The 23,120-nt window shown below is 42.2% G+C and overlaps 1 protein-coding gene across 1 annotated transcript in view; it reads left to right on the plus strand.

Moving 5' to 3' along the window:
• Positions 1-23,120, plus strand: part of LOC121286858 (lysine-specific demethylase 4B-like) — a 595,629-nt gene that overhangs the window by 425,676 nt on the left and 146,833 nt on the right. The window contains exon 8 of the mRNA XM_041204003.1: positions 7,261-7,364. Within this exon, the coding sequence (XP_041059937.1) occupies positions 7,261-7,364 (104 nt within the window). The remainder of the gene's footprint in view (positions 1-7,260; positions 7,365-23,120) is intronic.

The raw sequence follows: 23,120 nt of genomic DNA on the forward strand, positions 1-23,120 counted from the left end.
GATTGCCCAGATGTTTTCTACTTTTATTTCCCTTCTCTGCTATGGTTCATTCCACATTACTAGATCTGTTGTGAAAATCTGGTTCCTAATTAATTTTTAGCATAAGTTTTAGCATATAACTTTCAGGAATATAATTCTTATGTTGGAATTAAAGTTTTAACTGTCGATAAATGGGGGCAGCTGGTTAAGAAGTTGGTAGGCATCTCAAGTACACTTTAAACAGGCTTGGAGTTAATTACAGTTAAAAGCTAACCTATGTTTATCTTTCAAGGTCAGAAGTAGAAGTGTGAAATGCAAACAATGAATGACCTAACTCTGAGCTTGTAATGGAGCCAGAAGGTCAACTTAAGTTGTTTATGTAGTTACCAGATGAAGATAAATTGAAAGCCGGTTGTAAACTAGAGAGTTCCTTGATCCTTCTTCCTTGGGGACAGAAATTCATATGCATATAGGTTACAGAATCAGAGTGGTGCTGAAGGAAAAATAAGCTTTTCAGATTTCTGTTAGAGACCATGGTAAAGCAAACCATGCTGTCATAGATAAAAATATATATATAAAAACAAAAAAACTGCGGATGCTGGAATTCCAAAACAAAAACAAAAACAGAATTACCTGGAAAAACTCAGCAGGTCTGGCAGCATCGGCGGAGAAGAAAAGAGTTGACGTTTCGAGTCCTCATGACCCTTCGACAGAACTTGAGTTCGAGTCCAAGAAAGAGTTGAAATATAAGCTGGTTTAAGGTGTGTGTGTGGGGGGCGAAGAGAGAGAGAGAGAGAGAGAGAGAAGTGGAGTGGGGGTGTGGTTCTAGGGACAAACAAGCAGTGATAGAAGCAGATCATCAAAAGATGTCAACAACAATAGTACAAAAGAACACATAGGTGTTAAAGTTAAAGTTGGTGATATTATCTAAACGAATGTGCTAATTAAGAATGGATGGTAGGGCACTCAAGGTATAGCTCTAGTTGGGGTGGGGAGAGCATAAAAGATTTAAAAAATTTTTTTTTTTAAATAATGGAAGTAGGTGGGAAAAGGAAAATCTTTATGATTTATTGGAAAAAAAAGGAAGGGGGAAACAGAACTGGGGTGGGGATGGGGGAGGGAGCTCACGACCTAAAGTTGTTGAATTCATTATTCAGTCCGGAAGGCTGTAAAGTGCCTAGTCGGAAGATGAGGTGTTGTTCCTCCAGTTTGCGTTGGGCTTGACTGGAACAATGCAGCAAGCCAAGGACAGACATGTGAGCAAGAGAGCAGGGTGGAGTGTTAAAATGGCAAGCGACAGGGAGGTTTGGGTCATTCTTGCGGACAGACCGCAGGTGTTCTGCAAAGCGGTCGCCCAGTTTACGTTTGGTCTCTCCAATGTAGAGGAGACCACATTGGGAGCAACGAATGCAGTAGACTAAGTTGGGGGAAATGCAAGTGAAGTGCTGCTTCACTTGAAAGGAGTGTTTGGGTCCTTGGACAGTGAGGAGAGAGGAAGTGAAGGGGCAGGTGTTGCATCTTTTGCATGGGCATGGGGTGGTGCCATAGGAGGGGGTTGAGAAGTAGGGGGTGATGGAGGAGTGGACCAGGGTGTCCCAGAGGGAGCGATCCCTACGGAATGCCGATAGTGGGGGTGAAGGGAAGATGTGTTTGGTGGTGGCGTCATGCTGGAGTTGGCGGAAATGGCGGAGGATGATCCTTTGAATGCGGAGGCTGGTGGGGTGATAAGTGAGGACAAGGGGGACCCTATCATGTTTCTGGGAGGGAGGAGAAGGCGTGAGGGCAGATGCGCGGGAGATGGGCCGGACACGGTTGAGGGCCCTGTCAACGACCGTGGGTGGAAAATCTCGGTTAAGGAAGAAGGAGGACATGTCAGAGGAACTGTTTTTGAAGGCAGCATCATTGGAACAGATGCGACGGAGGCGAAGGAACTGAGAGAATGGGATGGAGTCCTTACAGGAAGCGGGGTGTGAGCAGCTGTAGTCGAGATAGCTGTGGGAGTCGGTGGGTTTGTAATGGATATTGGTGGACAGTCTATCACCAGAGATTGAGACAGAGAGGTCAAGGAAGGGAAGGGAAGTGTCAGAGATGGACCACGTGAAAATGATGGAGGGGTGGAGATTGGAAGCAAAATTAATAAATTTTTTCAAGTCCCGACGAGAGCATGAAGCGGCACCGAAGTAATCATCGATGTACCGGAGAAAGAGTTGTGGAAGGGGGCCGGAGTAGGACTGCAACAAGGAATGTTCCACATACCCCATAAAGAGACAGGCATAGCTGGGGCCCAGGCGGGTACCCATAGCCACACCTTTTATTTGGAGGAAGTGAGAGGAGTTGAAGGAGAAATTGTTCAGCGTGAGAACAAGTTCAGCCAGACGGAGGAGAGTAGTGGTGGATGGGGATTGTTCGGGCCTCTGTTCGAGGAAGAAGCTAAGGGCCCTCAGACCATCCTGGTGGGGGATGGAGGTGTAGAGGGATTGGACGTCCATGGTGAAGAGGAAGTGGTTGGGACCAGGGAACTGGAAATTGTTGATGTGACGTAAGGTGTCAGAGGAATCACGGATGTAGGTGGGAAGGGACTGGACAAGGGGAGAGAGAAGGGAGTCAAAATAACGAGAAATGAGTTCTGTGGGGCAGGAGCAAGCTGAGATGATTGGTCTACCAGGGCAGTTCTGTTTGTGGATTTTGGGTAGGAGATAGAAGCGGGCCGTCCGAGGTTGGGCGACTATCAGGTTGGAAGCTGTGGGAGGGAGATCCCCAGAGGAGATGAGGTCAGTGACAGTCCTGGGCAGGAGTCCTCTCCCAGTTCAACGGATCCTTTTACCCATCTCCAATATTCTCCCTCCACCTGGACCCCTCCCTCTAGATTCTTACCTTCTCTTGATCTTTTCATTGAGAACTGTCGGCGCGACATTAGTCGTCTCAATTTCTCTGCTCCTCTCACCCATTCTAACCTGTCTCTCTCTGAACTTACTGCACTCCATTCTCTCATGTCCAACCCTGACATTGTCATCAAACCCGCTGACAAGGGTGGTGCTCTTGTTGTCTGGCGCACTGACCTCTACCTCGCGGAGGCTGAGCGTCAACTCGCAGACACTTCCTCCTACCTCTCCCTGGACCATGACCCCACCACTGAATATCAAGCCATTGTTTCCAGGACTGTCACTGACCTCATCTCCTCTGAGGATCTCCCTCCCACAGCTTCCAACCTGATAGTCGCCCAACCTCGGACGGCCCGCTTCTAACTCCTACCCAAAATCCACAAACAGAACTGCCCAGGTAGACCGATCGTCTCAGCTTGCTCCTGCCCCACAGAACTCATTTCTCGTTATCTTGACTCCCTTCTCTCTCCCCTTGTCCAGTCCCTTCCCACCTACATCCGTGATTCCTCTGACACCTTACGTCACATCAACAATTTCCAGTTCCCTGGCCCCAACCGCTTCCTCTTCACCATGGACGTCCAATCCCTCTACACCTCCATCCCCCACCCGGATGGTCTGAGGGCCCTTAGCTTCTTCCTCGAACAGAGGCCCGAACAATCCCCATCCACCACTACTCTCCTCCTTCTGGCTGAACTTGTTCTCACGCTGAACAATTTCTCCTTCAACTCCTCTCACTTCCTCCAAATAAAAGGTGTGGCTATGGGTACCCGCATGGGCCCCAGCTATGCCTGTCTCTTTATGGGGTATGTGGAACATTCCTTGTTGCAGTCCTACTCCGGCCCCCTTCCACAACTCTTTCTCCGGTACATCGATGATTACTTCGGTGCCGCTTCATGCTCTCGTCGGGACTTGGAAAAATTTATTAATTTTGCTTCCAATCTCCACCCCTCCATCATTTTCACGTGGTCCATCTCTGACACTTCCCTTCCCTTCCTTGACCTCTCTGTCTCAATCTCTGGTGATAGACTGTCCACCAATATCCATTACAAACCCACCGACTCCCACAGCTATTTCGACTACAGCTCCTCACACCCTGCTTCCTGTAAGGACTCCATCCCATTCTCTCAGTTCCTTCGCCTCCGTCGCATCTGTTCCGATGATGCTACCTTCAAAAACAGTTCCTCTGACATGTCCTCCTTCTTCCTTAACCGAGGTTTTCCACCCACGGTCGTTGACAGGGCCCTCAACCGTGTCCGGCCCATCTCCCGCGCATCCGCCCTCACGCCTTCTCCTCCCTCCCAGAAACATGATAGGGTCCCCCTTGTCCTCACTTATCACCCCACCAGCCTCCGCATTCAAAGGATCATCCTCCGCCATTTCCGCCAACTCCAGCATGATGCCACCACCAAACACATCTTCCCTTCACCCCCCCCTTATCGGCATTCCGTAGGGATCGCTCCCTCTGGGACACCCTGGTCCACTCCTCCATCACCCCCTACTCCTCAACCCCCTCCTATGGCACCACCCCATGCCCATGCAAAAGATGCAACACCTGCCCCTTCACTTCCTCTCTCCTCACCGTCCAAGGACCCAAACACTCCTTTCAAGTGAAGAAGCATTTCACTTGCATTTCCCCCAACTTAGACTACTGCATTCGTTGCTCCCAATGTGGTCTCCTCTACGTTGGAGAGACCAAACGTAAACTGGGCGACCGCTTTGCAGAACACCTGCGGTCTGTCCGCAAGAATGACCCAAACCTCCCTGTCGCTTGCCATTTTAACACTCCACCCTGCTCTCTTGCCCACATGTCTGTCCTTGGCTTGCTGCATTGTTCCAGTGAAGCCCAACGCAAACTGGAGGAACAACACCTCATCTTCCGACTAGGCACTTTACAGCCTTCCGGACTGAATATTGAATTCAACAACTTTAGGTCGTGAGCTCCCTCCCCCATCCCCACCCCCTTTCTGTTTCCCCCTTCCTTTTTTTTCCAATAAATTATAAAGATTTTCCTTTTCCCACCTATTTCCATTATTTTAAATAAAAAAAATTTTTTTTAAAATCTTTTATGCTCTCCCCACCCCCACTAGAGCTATACCTCGAGTGCCCTACCCTCCATTCTTAATTAGCACATTCGTTTAGATAATATCACCAACTTTAACTTGAACACCTGTGTTCTTTTGTACTATTGTTGTTGACATCTTTTGATGATCTGCTTCTATCACTGCTTGTTTGTCCCTAGAACCACACCCCCACTCCACTTCTCTCTCTCTCTCTCCGCCCCCCCCCACACACACACCTTAAACCAGCTTATATTTCAACTCTTTCTTGGACTCGAACTCAAGTTCTGTTGAAGGGTCATGAGGACTCGAAACGTCAACTCTTTTCTTCTCCGCCGATGCTGCCAGACCTGCTGAGTTTTTCCATGCTGTCATAGATATGGGCTGTGGTTTAGAAGGTTCTTTAATTTATCTATGTGTATTTGCTAACAGAAGCAAGCAGTTTAGTTTGGAGAACAGACAGAGGCAGTTGCAGATTTACTTTGGTGTAGACTGCATCTCATCAGATTGAGTGCGCCAACAGGAGATGATACAGTTAGGCCTGAGCTTCAAATGGAGAAAGTATTAACTTTATCGTTCCTTGCGTGCAATGTGAGAGGGGCTTTATCTTAGTTTGGATATTGTGGGAAAAGCAGCTAGAAGGTTTGTTCTAGCTTGCAGCTAGTGGAAGAAATCTGCAATGGCCCTCATTGAGCGTTGTGGCAGAAAGCAATCAGCAGAGTGAGCTTCGAAAACCGAGGGAAGGTAGTTCAGTATCTGCCAGTAATGCGAGCAAGGAGCTGAGGCATCCACAGTCATGAAGCCTTTAAAGAAAAGGTGGAGTGTTGCATAAGCAAAACGCTGATGGAAAGACCCCGTAGAATTTTATCTCTGAGGATAACTGGAACACTGATGAGGATTAAAATGGGCTGTGGCATATCTTTGGGTTGGTCTCCAGAGGAGTTCATGCACCTTCAAGATCGTTGTAAGGTATAAGGGAATTCTTGCAGCAGGTAAAGGTAAACTGAGCTTGCAATATACGTAGTTATAAACTATAATGTTAAGTTAATTATGCTTTTTCATTTTTTGTTATATAATGTTTATTTTTGTTTAAAAACGTGAAATCATATCATGTAGTTCTGTTGGTTAATTGCTGGGTGTTCAGATTTCTTCTTTAAATGTTAATGGACTCTAACAGATTGTGACACATCCAATAGTGAAGCTTCCCTTTTTGTGCTTTTAACATATTGGGTTAGAAAGGAATCCTGTATACATTGTAGAAACTCCCATTTCCTTACCGATCTACCTACCTCTCCTGTCTAATTACTATCATGATAGCTGAAATGCCCCATGATTATTAATTTATGTTTTTTACTCAATTTTCTAACATGTCTGCATATTTCTTCCTCCAGGTACTTCCACCATTGGTTGGTCTATAGACAGCACCTTTGATGTGATCAATCCTTTATTAACTTCTATTTCTATCTGTATAGATTCTGTTTTTGTCCCCTGAAAAGCTGCATCCCATTTTCCTGCTGCCATTGTTATCTCTAATAAGTCCACCTTCCCATGACCTTGTCCACTCTTCTCTGAACTTTGCCCCATATGACACCCTAATATTGGCCTGTTCTTTGCAGCTTGTACAGTTTACTGCACCATTGGTTGTTGCTATTGCAACTGCTATGTCCCAGTCATCTGGAACTTCCTTTTGAAATTTCTCCATTTTATTCCTGCCTTCCCTGCTCTCAAATTTTTTTGTGAAGGGCTTTTATAAAAGGACAGGGATGTGAAGCATCAGCTATCTCTCGAAAGGTGCTGCCTGTCCTGCCAAGTATTTCCAAATTTTGTTTTTTCTATTTCTTTCCCCCCTTCACTTGCTTTTTCCAGCTCTCTCTTCTAATTTAATTCTGCATGTTTTTCACTTTTGTAGATGAGCTAATGCAAATAGAAAATAATACAAAAGTTGATCCTTGGTTTATCTAGAGTTGGTTGATGTTGGCAGAGTAGATGGCAAATAGCTATTTTTTCTCTCTAACCCAGGGTTACTGAGGCTAAGATTTTTCTCCTATTTGCCATTCAGTAACCCTGCTGAGGTTCTGTCATTTCCCGCACTTCAAGGTTGTCAAAGATGCTTAACGTCTGGTGATGTAATGATGCCCCAGCAAGGAGTCAACAACTCAAGGAGGGGAGAGCTTTTGTGAGAAAGGAAGAAACTTATTTGCATTGTTACATTTGTTGCATCTGAGGTGAATTAGCAGAGCCTTTCAGAAAGAAAACTGATCATGTTAAAATAATACAATTTGACATACTATAGTGAAGTGGGAAAAATGTGATCCATTCTTCTATTTTACTTTTTCTTGCAGGCTTCTTTCCAGGCAGCTCTCAAGGATGTGATGCATTTCTTCGGCACAAAATGACTCTCATATCACCTTCCATACTGAAGAAGTACAGCATTCCCTTTGACAGGGTAGGTTATTTGTGGTGTTAGGCTAAACTCAAAAGCAGCCCTGTCAACAGATAGTGTAATATAAACAGAGAACAACTGCTATATTAGTTTACGTTTGAGGTAGTACAATTGATGCCATTTAATTTGATTGTTACGGACATGAGGGGGTCAGTTCAAACAGTGCTGATTTTGCCTCTTACCACTTGTTCATAAATAGAAAGTGTTTTGAATTATTTTTATTTAGAATAAGCGGTGGCATATTTCCCGACCCCTTGCTTTTTGTGTGATCCAATTTCTGCTAATAACCCCACAGTAATCTCATTAGGATTAATTCAGAAGGTTAGTTTATTGCACACGGTCAGAAAAATTATGAAAAGCAGCATCTGCAACTTACCACTGCGCATTCATACAGTATAGGGAGGGATAGAGAAAGAGAGGTTGTATAGTACAAGGACCACAAAGAAATGAAGATTGATTCTGGGACTTTGATTCACAAGTCCAGTGAAGAATTCTGCAGAGGTCAGTTGGCTGAAGACCAGTGGTGTAAGATTCTCTTTTCTGATGGTGTTGATGTCACAAGATGAAGCAGCAATGCAGAGATTAAATCAGTTCTGTAGGCAATAGTAGAAAATCTTCCCAGCAGTGTCAGGTTAGATTGGGCCAATTGTCCAACCTGGCCTGAGCTTGCTTTTTTCATTCAGTCACAGGATGTGGGCTTTGCTGGCTGGGCCAGCATTTATTGTCCATCCCAGGTTGCCTTTGAGAAGGTGGTGGGGAGCCACCTTCTTGAACCGCAGCAGTCCATGTGATGCAGGTTAGGAATCCTCTGTGCCCATTGGATGTTAAACAGCAGACTGGGATATGCAGCTCAGGGAATAATATTAACGTGTTCAGCAAGCCAGAGTCTTAGATCATGTGACCATACCACTCCACAATGATTTCAGCAAAAAAGTGTTTTATGCAGTCTCTGGAAGTTGGCTTTGTGTCCCAGATTGATAGCACTTCTTTCAGCCCATAGTGGCTGAGATGTTATTTGTTGAGGGTTGGTGTTTGAGAAGTCATTCTCTCCATAGACTCATCAACTCTGCTAACAAGTTTGGCTTATCATGTGAAAATGGCCTTTGTGTAGCCCCAGTGATTTATCAGAAGCTCCTCAGTCATAACAAGGTGTGACATTTCCGAAACTGAGAAGTGAATTCATTTGACTAACAGACAGATGGTCAGCTATCTTAATTGCCTTCATTCAGCAGAAAAGTCCAGATTAAAAAAAAATAGCAAAAAGGATAAAGTTTTTCTTGAAATATACAGTGTTGGATTCTGTTCCGTAATGTGATTCATGGAATTAGTTTATAAGGGAATGTTTTCTTTCTTGTTTGACTCAATATATTTTGTGGATTTTTATTAATTGTGAAATCTATCAAAGTTTAGGTGCCTCATAGAAATTTAATAGATCATCTTTCTTAATTCCGTCCAAGACCTCTAGTAGAAGGTCCAAAGCTTCATCGCTATGCAACTGACAAAATGCAGCTCAAAAATTACTTGTTTTACTACAGGCTAGAAGCTATAAAGCCAAGGCCATACCTTTTTTCCTGTTCGGAAGGGCCGTGACCCCTTTCCACATATCTACTTCATTCTTCCGCTGGTCATGTGATCATTGTTACTCACAATAAGAGGTTGTGGTGAAAGAATTAATCCAGGCTGGTCTCTTGGTTAAAGCTAGTTTATTTCCAAGACAACTGCTCAGTGCTACTAACTTCTGGAGTTGCTTCCACAGTGTTCCAGCTGTACCTTTTTATTCTATTCAGTTGGGATAATTAATGTCCATCACCTGTTTAACTAGCAATTGGTTTTAACAAGATGATTGCCATATTAACAGATTCCCCTCTTTTCTTAAGATAAACTTGAACACTTTTAAACAAACAGAAGGAAATAATGTCATGTATTTCCACGTCTATAGTTCCTGAATTTCTTTTACCACGTTTATACACACAATTATAAAACAAAAACAACTTTTCATTGCATCATAAGATACCCCTCTTCCAGCACATTTATAATTTCTTAGAGCAGGCACCCCTCTTTGTAAAACAGTTTGATAGTTGGTGACTTGTGTCAACCAATTTTGTCTTAGAGGTCTCTTTTCTCTCTAACATCTCCTTTATGCTGATTAGGTCTATTTGTAGTCTTTTTTCCGTGACACTTTTCATGGAATGAACGTTGTCCCAAAGAGACCAGTTATCAACATAACATTCTATGGACAGACTTTTCCCACATTGTCCCTAATATAAATATTTCTGTCAATATATTGGACAAGTAAACCCCCATATCTAATGCCTCTACTAAGGCTAACGTTTCAGCAGCTAAGGTGCTTTTTACTACCCTTCTTATCTTCTTGGCCTCCCAAGCCAGTGGGCAACATTTATAATTCTTTCCCACTAAGAATATGATGAACCCTGCTGTGCTAGAGCACCCACCTGGAAGATTGGCATGTGAAGCATCACTAAAAATGACCAACCTCATATCTTCTGGATCACCCAAGGCTAGAAACTTGAGCACACATCTCCCAGAATTTAATTTTTTAAAAAAAAATATTTGCTCTCAGAACTTGTTCAACTGTAGCATGTTTCATCATGGTGCTCAGCTCCAACACATCATAACTAACATCAGGCCTAGTCTGAGTGCACAACCAGTTTAACCGCCCAATCAAACTTAACTGTTCCATTTCTTCCTTGGTAGCAGGATCCTCTTTTTGTGAGGATCTACCACGAGTTATTGGGATATAATTAACATTTTCTAGATAAGTTTGTTGATTCAATGTCACCCTTAACTTGCTGTGCTTAATGTCTAAACCTATGCATTTAAAGGCCCCAGAAGCCTGACTTTTGACCTGGAATTCCTTCTTTATCTTCGATTACCCATTGTTCAAATTCTACAGATTCTCCCCACAGGAAATCACCATGCATGATAAAGATCCCAGCTAGTTTCTCCTTATGGTACCAATAGAACATAGTGGGGTCTGCCTTTAACTGAATGCAACCTATTTTCAACAAGACAGACATCACGGAAAAATACCATACTCTTGATGCATCATTCAACCCGTAAACACACTTAATCAATTTCCATAGCTTTCCTTCTACACTCCCAGCTTTTGGGTGGTTTCAAAAAAAAAACTTCCCTTTGAAACTTCTCCCCCTGTAAAAATGCAGCCTTTATATCAATCGATTTGCACTCCCAGAAATAGGATGCCAAAACAGCTAAGAAAAAAAATCTTCAAACTCTCTTTCCCCACAGTAGGTGAGTCCACTGCAACATCCGGATCTCCTAGTCTCTCTTCAAAGCCTCGGGCTACTAATCTCGCTTTGGCCTTATATGTGCCGCCTGGGAGTACCTTTTTCTGTACAGATCCATCGGAGATATAAAGCTGGCTGTCCTCGGTCAGGTACTTCAGAATATACCCTAAATCCCTTCCAACTTTCTAACTCTTTCCATGTGGCTTCCTTTATCAGCTTACTTTCCAATTTATCAGCAGCTACTAAAACCTCTGTCACAAGGACTTCTACTCCTATTGAGATTGCTAACTTGCTCCCTAGGCTTCTACTCCTGTTCCTCTCCCTTTCTGGACTGCTACTATACGATCATCCTCCCATGCGACCAGAAATCCATTCGCAAGTCCGTGATCTTTTTCTAGGGCCACGAGCACTTTCTGGTCCACTGTCAGAACTCATACCTGTGCTTTCTGGGTTTCCACATCTTTACCTCGGTTTGCCAATCAATAGGTCTTGCCCCCCATCCTTCATCCTGCACATTTAGCCAATGTTTGTATTTACCAGTGACCTTTCCTGCTCTCCCTATGATGGTGGCATCCCTCCATATGCTGGTCCTTTCTGGCATGTATGCTACCTTTGTTCCTACTTTGGGTAATTGCCTTTTTGCACGAATTACCAAGTTGTCTTGTACCTCAGTATTACTTTGTTCGTAGTCAGTCAACCCTGTATCTGCCATCGTCTGCTCCTCACAACTACCCAGTGTACGTGTATGTGAAGTGCTTGGTGCCTCCTCGCGTTCTATGTCATGTTCAAAACATGTAAAGGTATAGTCGGTACCAATTAACCGTGAAGAATGTATCCTAACAATTTGATTACCGTGTGGCACAATTATTACTTTCCCATCACTCCCTATAACTTTTCCAGGTCCTTTCCATTCTTTCTGGCCTTCCCTTTTATAATATATCATGCCCCCTTGTCTAAACTGTATTCCTGATGGTCTTATGCGGTGCCGAAGGGCCCGCCGACTTTTCTCCAAAACCTCAGCTTTAATGAAAGCTTTTCTGCCCGCATGCAAAGTGGAGCTAATTCTAGTCCCTTCTTGAGCAGGGGGAGCATCTGAACACCGAAGGTAACTTCGGATTTCTTCTGTCCACCAACTGATACGGACTGTACCTCCCAACCATTTGCAGAGAGTTCTTTGCGTGCACCGCCCATGGTAGTGCCGTTTGCAGTTTACAACTTGGTTGATCAGCTAATATTTTATGTAACATGTCATCTATTACTGCATGGTTTACTTCACAAAGACCGTTACTAAATGGGTTCTCAGCTGCAGTGTGCATAACTATGATGTTTAAATTTTCACACACATCTCGAAATTCCTCATTGGCAAATTCCCCACCATTATCTGTGAGGAACTGCGTTGGTGTTCCTTATCCTGTTCCTACCCATTCCTCCATGACCTTATCAACAATGGTCCTTTTGTCTTTACTATGTATCACAGTGGATAGACTAAATCTAGTTGCCATATCTATGAAGTGTAGTTAAAAAAAAAAACCCTATCCTTGTCCCAAACTTAAGTCCATTGCCATTGCATTGTTAAACTCCCTGGCTAGTGGCAAGCTCACAACGGGTCACGGTGGTGTCTTGCGATACTTAAAGCAAATTTCACACTGAGCAGTGATTTGTTTAATAAGATCATCATCATCTTTATCAATCACTCCCGCATCTCGAAGCTGAGTCTTCAGTTTCTGTGGCGCCAGATGTGCAAACTGTCTATGTAATTTCCAAATGATCATCTCTTTGTCCACCAAATTCTCATTCTCAGCAGTTAATAAAGTTTCATGAATTTTTTGATGAGAAATCTCTGGCTTCCTTAGTGGCAAGCAGTAATGGCCTGACCGAGTAAATTGGAGATCCACATTTTTCCCCAAGCACGATTGCTCTATTGTTCTTCATATCCAATGTCATCTGAGCCGCCTTCAATTGCAGATAGACTCAGCAATAGCGGTATCTTGCTAGAAACCACATCAGTACTGATAAACAGATTGATCCCTGCTATCTTACAAGGGTGGACCACCCGTTTGGAGGATGTTAATGAATGTATTGCCCTCTCCGAACCTGAAGCAGGTAGAGCTTTCATACTTCTTGACTGTCCGCCAGTCTGCCTCATCGAGAGACTGCAGATAGTAGTCAAGCCAGTCCATGCCGCACCACGTAGAAGTGCAACCACTGTCCAGAACTGCACAGTTGAAGGAATCTACCATCAAGATAGTCATCACCGGATTCAAACTCTGATCAATACAATTCCATCGTGGCAGTCACCATCATTTTCAGTTTCAGATGAATCCGTTTTGTGGGTCACTTCAAAAACATGATCCCTTGGCTGTGGGCAGTTCATTGCGTAATGGTACTGGGAATCACACCGATTTAACCATGCCCCATGCATTTTTTGGGTTTAAACAACTACGGTCACTGTCCCAGATACGCATTTTGTCCCGACTCTCAAATTGGCTAGGGTTATGACCAGTTTCAGACCTCTTGTTATTAACCCCATCTTTCTACTGGAACCTTCGTCTGATATTTGGTTAACCGTGAACTTCGGTCACAATTGAATCCTCTATCCTTTGTTTTACAGCATATTTGTTCACATTTGCTAAAAAAAGTGGCAGGGAACGACTGTTTCCTCAGAAGTTTTTTTTAAGGGCAGCAAACATTTGACCTAAGAGATTCTTTTTTCCCATAACTGAACCCCTGTTATTATTAAAAGACTATCAACATGGGAAATGCGAGCAGAGTCCAGTAATTTAAATGCCAATACCGATACTGGAATTTCAAGTTCAAATCACTGTAGTCTCCTGCACCATTTATCAAAATCCATAGCTTATTCTTCCATGGACAGATCATTTGATTTCCTGAACCTATCAAAGATTGTCCAAGCTTCATGTGCTTCCAATAACTCATCCTTTTTGTAGAACTTATCCAAAAATTGTATCAGACGGTTTAATCCCTCTTCATGATCCAAATCATCCACTTTCCACTCTGGTAATAACAATATCTTACTGGTAATAACAACGCCAAAGCCATACTTTGCTTCTTCCAGGGTATAGCAATGACCCGGGTCCAAATTTCAACTTCAGCCTTCCATTCAGGTTCAGAGTCAGAAAAAATTGGTGAATAGTCTTGTGATTTTGGACTGTCCTTCCACCATTCCATAACTTAAATTGTTAGCAACAGTGCACTTCTTTTCCCTGAGAGGACTGAGACAGAAAGCTTCATATACAGCAATCAAACAGAAAAGCCTAAAGTTCATCCTCTGCTCATGTTACTCATGATAAGAGGTTGTGGTAGAAGAATTAATCCAGGTTGGTCTCTTGGTTAAAGCTGGTTTATTACCAACACAATCCCTCACTGCTACTAACTTCCTAGTTGCTTCCACACAGTGGTCCAGCTGTACCTTTTTTATTCTGTTCAGTTAGGTAATTAATGCCCATCACCTGTTTAACTAGCAATTAGTTTTAACAAGATGATTGCCATATTAACAATCATACCTCAACGATTTATGCTTGTATTCTGCCATTTTTCACAATGGTTAATTTTCTGACTGATTTTTTTCCCCCCTTAACTTCCAACCTTAAGCAACCACCCTCTGTTATTATGTTTTGTTTGAGAAGAGGCACTAGAAGCAACCCTTCAATTCTCATTGAATGCAGCAGTAATGTTGGAGACAGGAGGGTTGTGAGTGTTGTACACTCTTCAAGTAAAGGGAGAGGAATAAATCAGGAAATTACAGGTCACCCTGACATTGGTGATAAGTTACTGGAAGCTATTATCAGGGACAAATAAATTTTTATTTGGAAAGGCATGGGTTAATCATGGAGTGCTGGCATGGATTTGCGAAAGGCAAATGGTGTCTCACTAACTTTTATTTGAATTCTTTAATCAGGTAACAAAAAAGGTTATCACGATAGTGCAATTGATGTACGAATGGACTTAATGGAAGACATTTGACAAAGTGGCACACAGGGAGCTTCAGATGATGAAAGCCTCTGGAATTAAAGGGAAAATAATAATATGGGTATGAAATTGGCTCACTGACAGGAAACAATAGGTGGTGGTAGGAGCTTGGTGTTTTTCAGACTGGGAGGTGATTTGCAATAGTGTTCCCCAAGCATCAGTTTTGGTTCCATTATTCTTTTCAATATTTATACATGACCTTGACTCTGATATTGGGAGCAATAGTTTGCACAAGACCAAGATTGAACGAAGATAATGATGAAGATAGTTGTAGATTTCAGGATGACAAAGACAGGATGGTGAAATGAGCAGAAGTATGGCAAATGATGTTCAATGTACTGAATGTGAAGTGATGACTTTGGGATGACTAATACAGTGTACTGTAAATGATACAATTATTTTTTGCCAAGTGTAGATGAGCAGGGGGACCTTTGTATCCGTACACACACATCCTTAAAGGTGGCAGGGCAAGTTGATAAGGTGGTTCAAAAGCGTATGTGCCACTTATTTGTTTTATTTGTTCATGGAAGGTGGAGAGCACTGGAAAGCCAGGCATTTATTGTCCAAAACAAATTGCTCTTCAGAAGATGGTGAACCGCTGTAGGTCTGCATGGTGAAGGTACGTCCACAATGCTATTAGGTAGGGTGTTTAAAAATTTTGACCCAGCAACTATGAAGGAATGGCGATATTTCCAAGTCAGCATAGTGTGTGTCTTGTAGGTGGCAGTCTCCCCTTGCACATGTTGCCCTTATCTTTCTAGATGGTAGAGTTTGTGTTTGGAAGGTACTTTCAAAGAAACTTTGACGAGTTGCTTCAGTGTATCTTGTAGATGGTACGTCAGTGGTGGAGAGAGTGAATGGCGGATGAGGTTTTAGTCGATTAGATTGTTTTCTCCTGAATGTTCTTGAAGTTGTACCCATACGTGCAAGTATATTCCATCATGCTTTTGACTTGTAGATAGCTTGTAGATGGTGGAAAGGCTTTGGGGTGTCAACAGGTAAATACCACAATATCTAATGTCTGACCTGCTCTTGTACCCACAGTGTTTACATGATTGGTCCAGTTATGTTTCTGGTCAATGGTAATTTCCATCACAATGTGCACCACCCCCCACCGCCAGCCAACCACCACCACCTCAGCAAGGATTTTGATGTTGGGGGATTCAGTGACGGCAATGCTGAGGAAGGATGATTAGACTTTCTCTTGTTGGAAATGGTCATTGGCTGGTGCTTGTGTGGTACCAATGTTACTTGACACTTATTAGCCCAATTCTGAATGTCATCCAGGCCTTGCTGCAGATGGGCACAGACAGAGTTGCGAATGGAAATGAACACTGCCATCACCAGTGAACATTCCCATTCTGACCTTATAGAGGAAAGGTCATTGAAGCAGCTGAAGATGGTTGGACCATCTAATTTTTTTTGTAGTGCATGGCCTATTCGTTTAAGTGCACTTTTTTTGCGTGGCCATGAATGCATGTTAACTTAAATGGACTGTCTTGCGCGGGGCCTGCGTGGGAACAGCTTGGAAGGAACATTGCCTTGGACACTACCCTAAAATCCTCCAGCATTGTTGTTCTGGGGCTGAAATGTTTGGCATCCAACAACTACAGCATCTTCCTTTGTGGCAGGCGTTATTCTAGCCAATGGTAAGTTTTGCTATTGAATTTTAATAGGGCCCCTTGATACTTAACTAGGTCAGATGTTGCCTTGATGTTGAGGGCAGTTACTCTTGATTCACCTCTGGAATTTTGCTCTTTGTCTAAATTTGGATCAAGGCTGCAGTGAGGACTGGAACCGAGTAGTTCTAGCGGAACCCAAACTGAACATCGGTAAGCAACTTATTGGTGAAAAGTGCCACTTGATAGTACTGTTGATGGCAGCTTCCATCACTTTGCTGATGCTTGAGTAATTGGCTGGACTGGATTTGTCCTGATCTTTGTGGACAGCACATCATATGCTTTAAAAATTTTCCACTTTGTCAGATAGATGCCAGACAGATTGGCTGAGGCACAGCTAGCTCTGGAGCAAAAAACTTCAGCATTATAACTGGGCCCTTGGCCTTTGCTGTATCCAGTGTCCATTGTCAGGGCCCATGGCCTTTGCTGTATCCAGTGTGCTCAGCTGTTCCTTGATATCACATGAAGTGAAGTGAATTGGCTAAAGACTGACTTCTATGATGGCGGAGATCTTGGGAGAAGACTGAAATGGATCATTCTTCACTAGTGTTGGACTGCACCATCATTGTGGATTGGGGAGGTTCTTTGGCCTCCTCCTTCAGTTAATTGTTCATTTCTATTCACGAGTATGTAGCAGGATTGCATAGCTTTAACCCGATCAATTGGTTGTGGGATTGATTAGCTCTTGCTTATAGTTTGCTGCTTCTGCTGTTTTGGATGCATGCAAAAAAGGGAAAAAAAATAAATTCTTGCATTCACATAGAGCCTTTCACGATCGTTGGACGTCTAAAAGTGCTTCAGAAACAATTAATTAATTTTGAAGTGTAGTGAGTGTTGTAATGTAGGAAACGTGGGACCCAATTTCTGCACAGCATGTCCCCACGAAACAGCAATGGGATAATGACCAGGTGATCTGTTTTTATAATGTTAATTGAAGGATAACTCACCTTCGCTTCTTCAAAATAGTTCCATGGGTTCTTTTATATCTACCTGGGAGTATAGATGGGGCCTTGGTTTAATATCCCATCCAGAGAATGGCACCTCCGCCAGTGCTGCACTCCCTCAGCACTGGAGTGCCAGCCTTGATTTTTGTGCTCAAGCCCTGAGGTGGGATTTACGTACAAACATACAGATTAAGAGGAGTAGGCCATTCAACCCCTCAAACTTGCTCTACCATTTGATAAAATCATGGCTGATCTGATTGTGGCTGAACTCCACGTTCTGCCTAATGCTAGTAACCTGTGACTCCTTTGTTAGTCAAGAATCTACCTCTGACCCTGCCTCCACTGCTCTCTGGGGAAGAGTTCCAAAGATTCACTACCCTCAGAAGAAAATTCTTCTCATCTTAAATGGGAGTTCCCTTATTTCCAAACTGTTTCCCCTCGTTCTAGCCTCTCCCACAAGGGGAGTCATTTTTCAGCTTCCACCCTGTCAAGTCGCCTCAGGACCTTATACGCCTCAATAAGATCACCTTTCAAACTCCAAGATATACAGGCCCAGCCTGTGCAACCTTCCTCGTAAGATAATCACCGCCTCCCCTGCCCATCCATCCCAGGTATCAATTGAGTGAACCTTCTTCAAACTATTTCTAACGCATTTATGCCCTTTCTTAAATAAGGAGACCAAAACTGTACAAAGCACTCTTGATGTAGCCTCACTAACGTCCAGTACAGCTGTAGCAAAACATCTGTACTTTTATATTCCATTCCTCTTGCAATAAACAACAACGTTCAATTTGCCTTCCTATTCACTTGCTGTACCTGCAAACTAACTTTTTATGATTCATAAACCAGCACACCCAGATCCCTCTGTACCTCAGAGTTCTGCATTCTCTCTCCATTTAAATAGTATACTGCTTTTCTCCTCTTCCTGCCAAAGTGGACAAATTTACTGTTATGACACAACAGCTTGTAAAGGCTGATTTGTTTAAATCCCAGAGGGAAACTTGAACAATTGTCATAACCTATATTTTCAATTTGTATGTTTGAGATCCAGCTCTGAATTCAAAAATGAAACCACCAAGCCTTGAGGTTTCTTATATAAATTAAATTAAGCGTTTTTTAATTTAGCATGAAATTAAATTTACATGTTAAGTTTACATGTCTACAAATTACTGCCATAATAACTTTTAAACAAATCCCCAAATTAATCATTCCCAGGTAAATCTTCACCAAGGCAACAATAACCCATAGACACCAGACAAAGCACATTTAACCTTACGAATTCAAAATGAGGTCCCTTACAATTTCACTCCTTTGCGAACACTTAGGGCTTACGGGCTGCTTAGATCTTACATGCCTCTGACCTGCACATACAAAACTCTCTTCTGTTTATACCTAGCCTTCTATCTCTAGGTTTTTGAACTTCAGCTCTTCTAACAATAAAACCCCTTTCATAGCACCAATTTTATTAGTAATATACTAACATTGCTTGGTGCCTCCTAGCTAGGTGCAAGATTTTACTCCTCCTTTTGAATGGTTTGTTCAACAAATGCAAATGTACTCTTTACCTTCTAGCCCTCTGTTTACCTAATTAACATCTCAAACTACTATATATCATAGCACCCAGACTAGCTGGCTTTAATCCAATTAAGCCACACACCACCATCACCCCCTCCCACAGATACAGACATTACTACAAGTCCAAGTTAAAAATAATTTCCAATAACATTATATACATTAATATCTTCATAACATTTACATTTTCCCACTTTATACTTCACCTGCTAAATTTTGCCCACTACTTAACCTATCTATGCCCCTTTACTGACTCCTTATGTCCTGTTCACAACTTATTTTCCTACCTATCTTTGTATCATCACATTTAGCAGCCAGACATTCGGTCCCTTCATCCAAGTCATTATTGTAAATTGTAAATAGTTGAGGCCCCAGCACTGATCCTTGTGACACTCCACTCGTCACATCTTGCCAACCTAAAAAAGACCCATTTATCCCTATTCTCTGTTTCCTTTTGGCTAACCAATCCTTTGTCAATGCTAATATGTTAACCCCTACACCATGAGCTCTTATTTTACGTAGTAACCTTTGATGTGGCACCTTGTCACATATCTTCTGGAAATTTAAGTACAGTGCATCCACAGTTCCCCTTTATCCACATTGCCTGTTACTTCATCAAAGAACTCCAACAAATTAGTCAAACATGGTTTCTCTTTCACAAAACCATGTTGATTCTGCTTGATTGCATTGAGGTTTTCTAAGTGCCCTGCTATAGCCAAAAGATTCCAGCAATTTCCTTACAACTGTTGCTGTGATCCAAAACACTTTACCTGAAATGATTGTGGAAGCTGATTCCATAAATTTTATAAAGGAGTTGGACAGATACTTGACAACGATGAACTTCCAGTTACAGAGAAAATGTGGGAATGTAAGTCTAATCGTGGCTACACTTTCAAAAGCTTCAACTTTGTGATGGGCTGAATGTTCTTGTTCTGTGCTGTACATTTCTATGATTTATTCAGCTCCCCTGAAGTCTCATTCATCCGTCACCTTTGCTCACTGACCTACATTGACTTCTGGCAGGCAACACCCCGCTATTAAAATACTTACTCTTATCCAAATTCCTGTAAACACCTCTCGCCCTACAACTATGAGATCTCTACTCTCCTCCAATTCTATCCTCTTGCGCATCCCCAATTTTAATCGCACCACCATTGGCATACTTTCAGCTGTCATGGCTCTAACCTCTGGAGTTCCAGTCCAAAATCTCTCCATTCCTCTACCTGCCTCTCCTCCCTTGCACCTCCTTTTCCTCCCCTAAGTTGCTCCTTTAAAACTTGCCTCTTTGACCAAACTTTTGGTCACCTGTGCTACTCTCTTGGTGCCATATTTTGTTCGATGGCGCTCCTGTGAAGCTCTGGGACGTTTATATCATACCTTAAATGTAGTAAAATGCAAATTGCTGTTAAATTGGGAATATTAAAGATGAAGGAAGTAGGCCTAATGGAGAAAATTAATTTGTGAAGATCGAGAGAGAATCTTCAGAGAGAGATGAAGTCAAAGTGTGAGGGTAAGATATTACAAGTCTAGGAGAAAGAGGCTGAGGAAGTCAAACGGGGAGCTTTGAGCTTCGATCTTGAGCACCTTGAAGTTGACGTTGGAATGACAATTGATCCATGCAGCTTCAAAAGTTTGCAGCATAATACATAAGGAATTTGGTCAGTTTGAAAGGTTTTGCAATTCCTGAGCCTATACTGATAACTAAGCTCCTTGAAACTTGGTGCCATTATGGTAGCTTCCCTTGGATGTTTCCTGTCCTTGTTCTACAGCCCTTTGCACAATTTGGGATGACAGACCACCAATAGGGAGCCTTGGTAAAATACCTCAAGTCTAAACATCAGTTTCCCTCATTTCCCTTCAGTCCTTTTCCATCTCTTGAAGTTCTTCACTTCTTTGTTCTCGAGTGGATGTCCCATTGTTCCTCCACTATTAGAACTGCTTCCAAAAGTTGCTTTCTTTTTATTGCCCGCAGCAACTGAATTCCCTGTAAAGTCCATTCAGGACTTGAATCCTGCTCCCAATGTGAGGTTATTAACAGCTCATCATACTAATTTTAAATCCGCTTTGGAAAAAAAAATAGACTTGCTACCTTCCTATTTCTCAGAGAGACTTTTCAAACCATTTCACACACAAAGAGTTACTTTTAAATAGTTTCATCTTGTGTGTAGAAGTGTTCCTTTGCTCATAAAATGAAGTTCTTCAATGAAACGACCTGTTGATTTTATTTTTGGTATTGCTAAAGACACAACACTGGGAAAACTTGCTGTTTCTTTCATATATTGCCATGCAATCTTCAAAATCTTCAGAATCACAAGCAGACAGGGCTCTGAATCAACATCTCACTTACTAGATGGCATCTCTTGGGATGCAGTTCTCTGGAGTGTAAGATGGTTTTATGTACTCAGGACTTGGAGTGGCATTTCAACCCAGAATCTTCTAGCGAGTGGGCTACCATCTGAGTCAAACTGGTCAAACAAAGGTGAACAGAAAAAGTTGCCCTTTAAACATCACAGTGCTGGGGAGGACCAGAGCCAACAGCTAGTAGAATTTCATTGGTAGGGTACTGTTGCTCTCTCTGCCATTTTGGATGAAATTGCTTCTCTAAATGTAAATCTGAGGGAGGATATGGTCTGCGAGTAAAATGGTCCACATGTTCCATTTCAAGCCTTACACAAGTATATACGATCATTTTTTAAAAATCAGAGTCAGTGTGTTTTTAACGTATTCTGTAATGACACATTACCGTATCTTGATTTAAAAGACCATGCCATAAATATTCTGGTTCTCATTATTAGTGAAAGTGCTGCTAACAATATTAAGGACTTTCAAGCATTTTGTTGACTGATCACAGTGGATTTTGGTGGGTTGAGTTGCTGGTAAATCCTCCTGCTGAGAAGATCACAAACAAAAGTTGATAAACCATCATCAGAGAGCAAAGGAAGTCCATCTCCTTCCTTTTCACTGAAACTTTATCTTGTTACACTTGAGTAATTCCCAATAAGTCGTGAAGAATTAAATTGATTCTACTATAATGAATTTCTTCTGACATTGACGATAAAAAGGAAGTGGCTAGGGAATTCAGTGGCATGTAACAGAAGCTTGAAGGCTCTTTGACCCTAAAGAATGGCATACAGTTTGTGCAAATGGAGTCAGCTGTGTAGCAGTAGAGGTTTGGATCTCCCAGGGGGCACACAGGCAATAATTGTCTTCACTGTGTAACATTTTGCTTTAATTTAAAACAATGGCACTTTTTGGACAAGTCATTAAGATTTGGAAGATGTGCCCAATCAGTCGGAAAAAGCACATGAAGTAATATTTATGAATTGGAAAGTGTTCCTGTATAAAATTTAGTTTAGACTAAGTAGAGTTTGATGTGGGCTTGATACAGTAGGCGAAGGTGTAACCCCCGGCATAATTCATGAGAGAAAAGGGTAATTTGTAACTCTAGCAATCTCAGATAATTACCTTTTTATAAAATGTAATTTGTTAATGTCATTTTTGTTTTGCTGGGGTTGGTATTGGCTGCCTGATAATTATGATAGTGTTGCACAGTGAAAAATCAGTATTGATCAAACAACACAGGATACCCTTAGAATCCATTTCAGAAAGGATTTGTCGAGATGGGGTCAAATTCCTTTTGCCAGGAGTAGATGAGACAATAATGAGTAACCTAGTGATTAACTGCCAAAGTTATAGTGCTTTAAAGCTTGTTTATTTTCCAAGATGCTCATCGCAAAGAGGTTATTGATGTGCGCTATATATCTCAGAAATTAACAATTTAACTTAATTATAGAAGAGATACTAACTTTAGCATAAAAGGCTGCGGATGATGGTCTTGCTATGATACATGGTCGAATTACCCAATTAACAGATTGTATTTGGATAATGGCCAACAATCTCTTTGCAAACTATTTTGTGTTCTTCTTTTCCCCTTCTAGTAGTCTTTGTGTTTAACATGAGTATACCAGAAGCTTTCTGGCTTCTATAAATCTTGCGTTCAGGCATTTTGTTGGGATTGTATGAAGATGCAATTTTTAGCGATGCCTCCATGCACTGATGATAAAGCAAAGTTGTTACCTCAATGGTAGAACCTTGCACAGTTGAGATGAGAGATTTCGCTTTTAGTAAGGTAAATACAGAAACTAACACAAGAATGTTTCTTTCTAATAACTTGAATAAGAGAAGTACCAAATGTATAGGAATTCCTTCACATTTGCCCAACCTTCCATCCCTTTTGAGATTTTCCACTCTTCCCTTTTCCCCGGTAGGAAGTGTGTTTGACTGTTGCTTAGCATGTCCCACACT

The sequence above is a fragment of the Carcharodon carcharias genome, chromosome 14, assembly GCF_017639515.1.
Source record: "Carcharodon carcharias isolate sCarCar2 chromosome 14, sCarCar2.pri, whole genome shotgun sequence".
NCBI lineage: Eukaryota > Metazoa > Chordata > Chondrichthyes > Lamniformes > Lamnidae > Carcharodon > Carcharodon carcharias.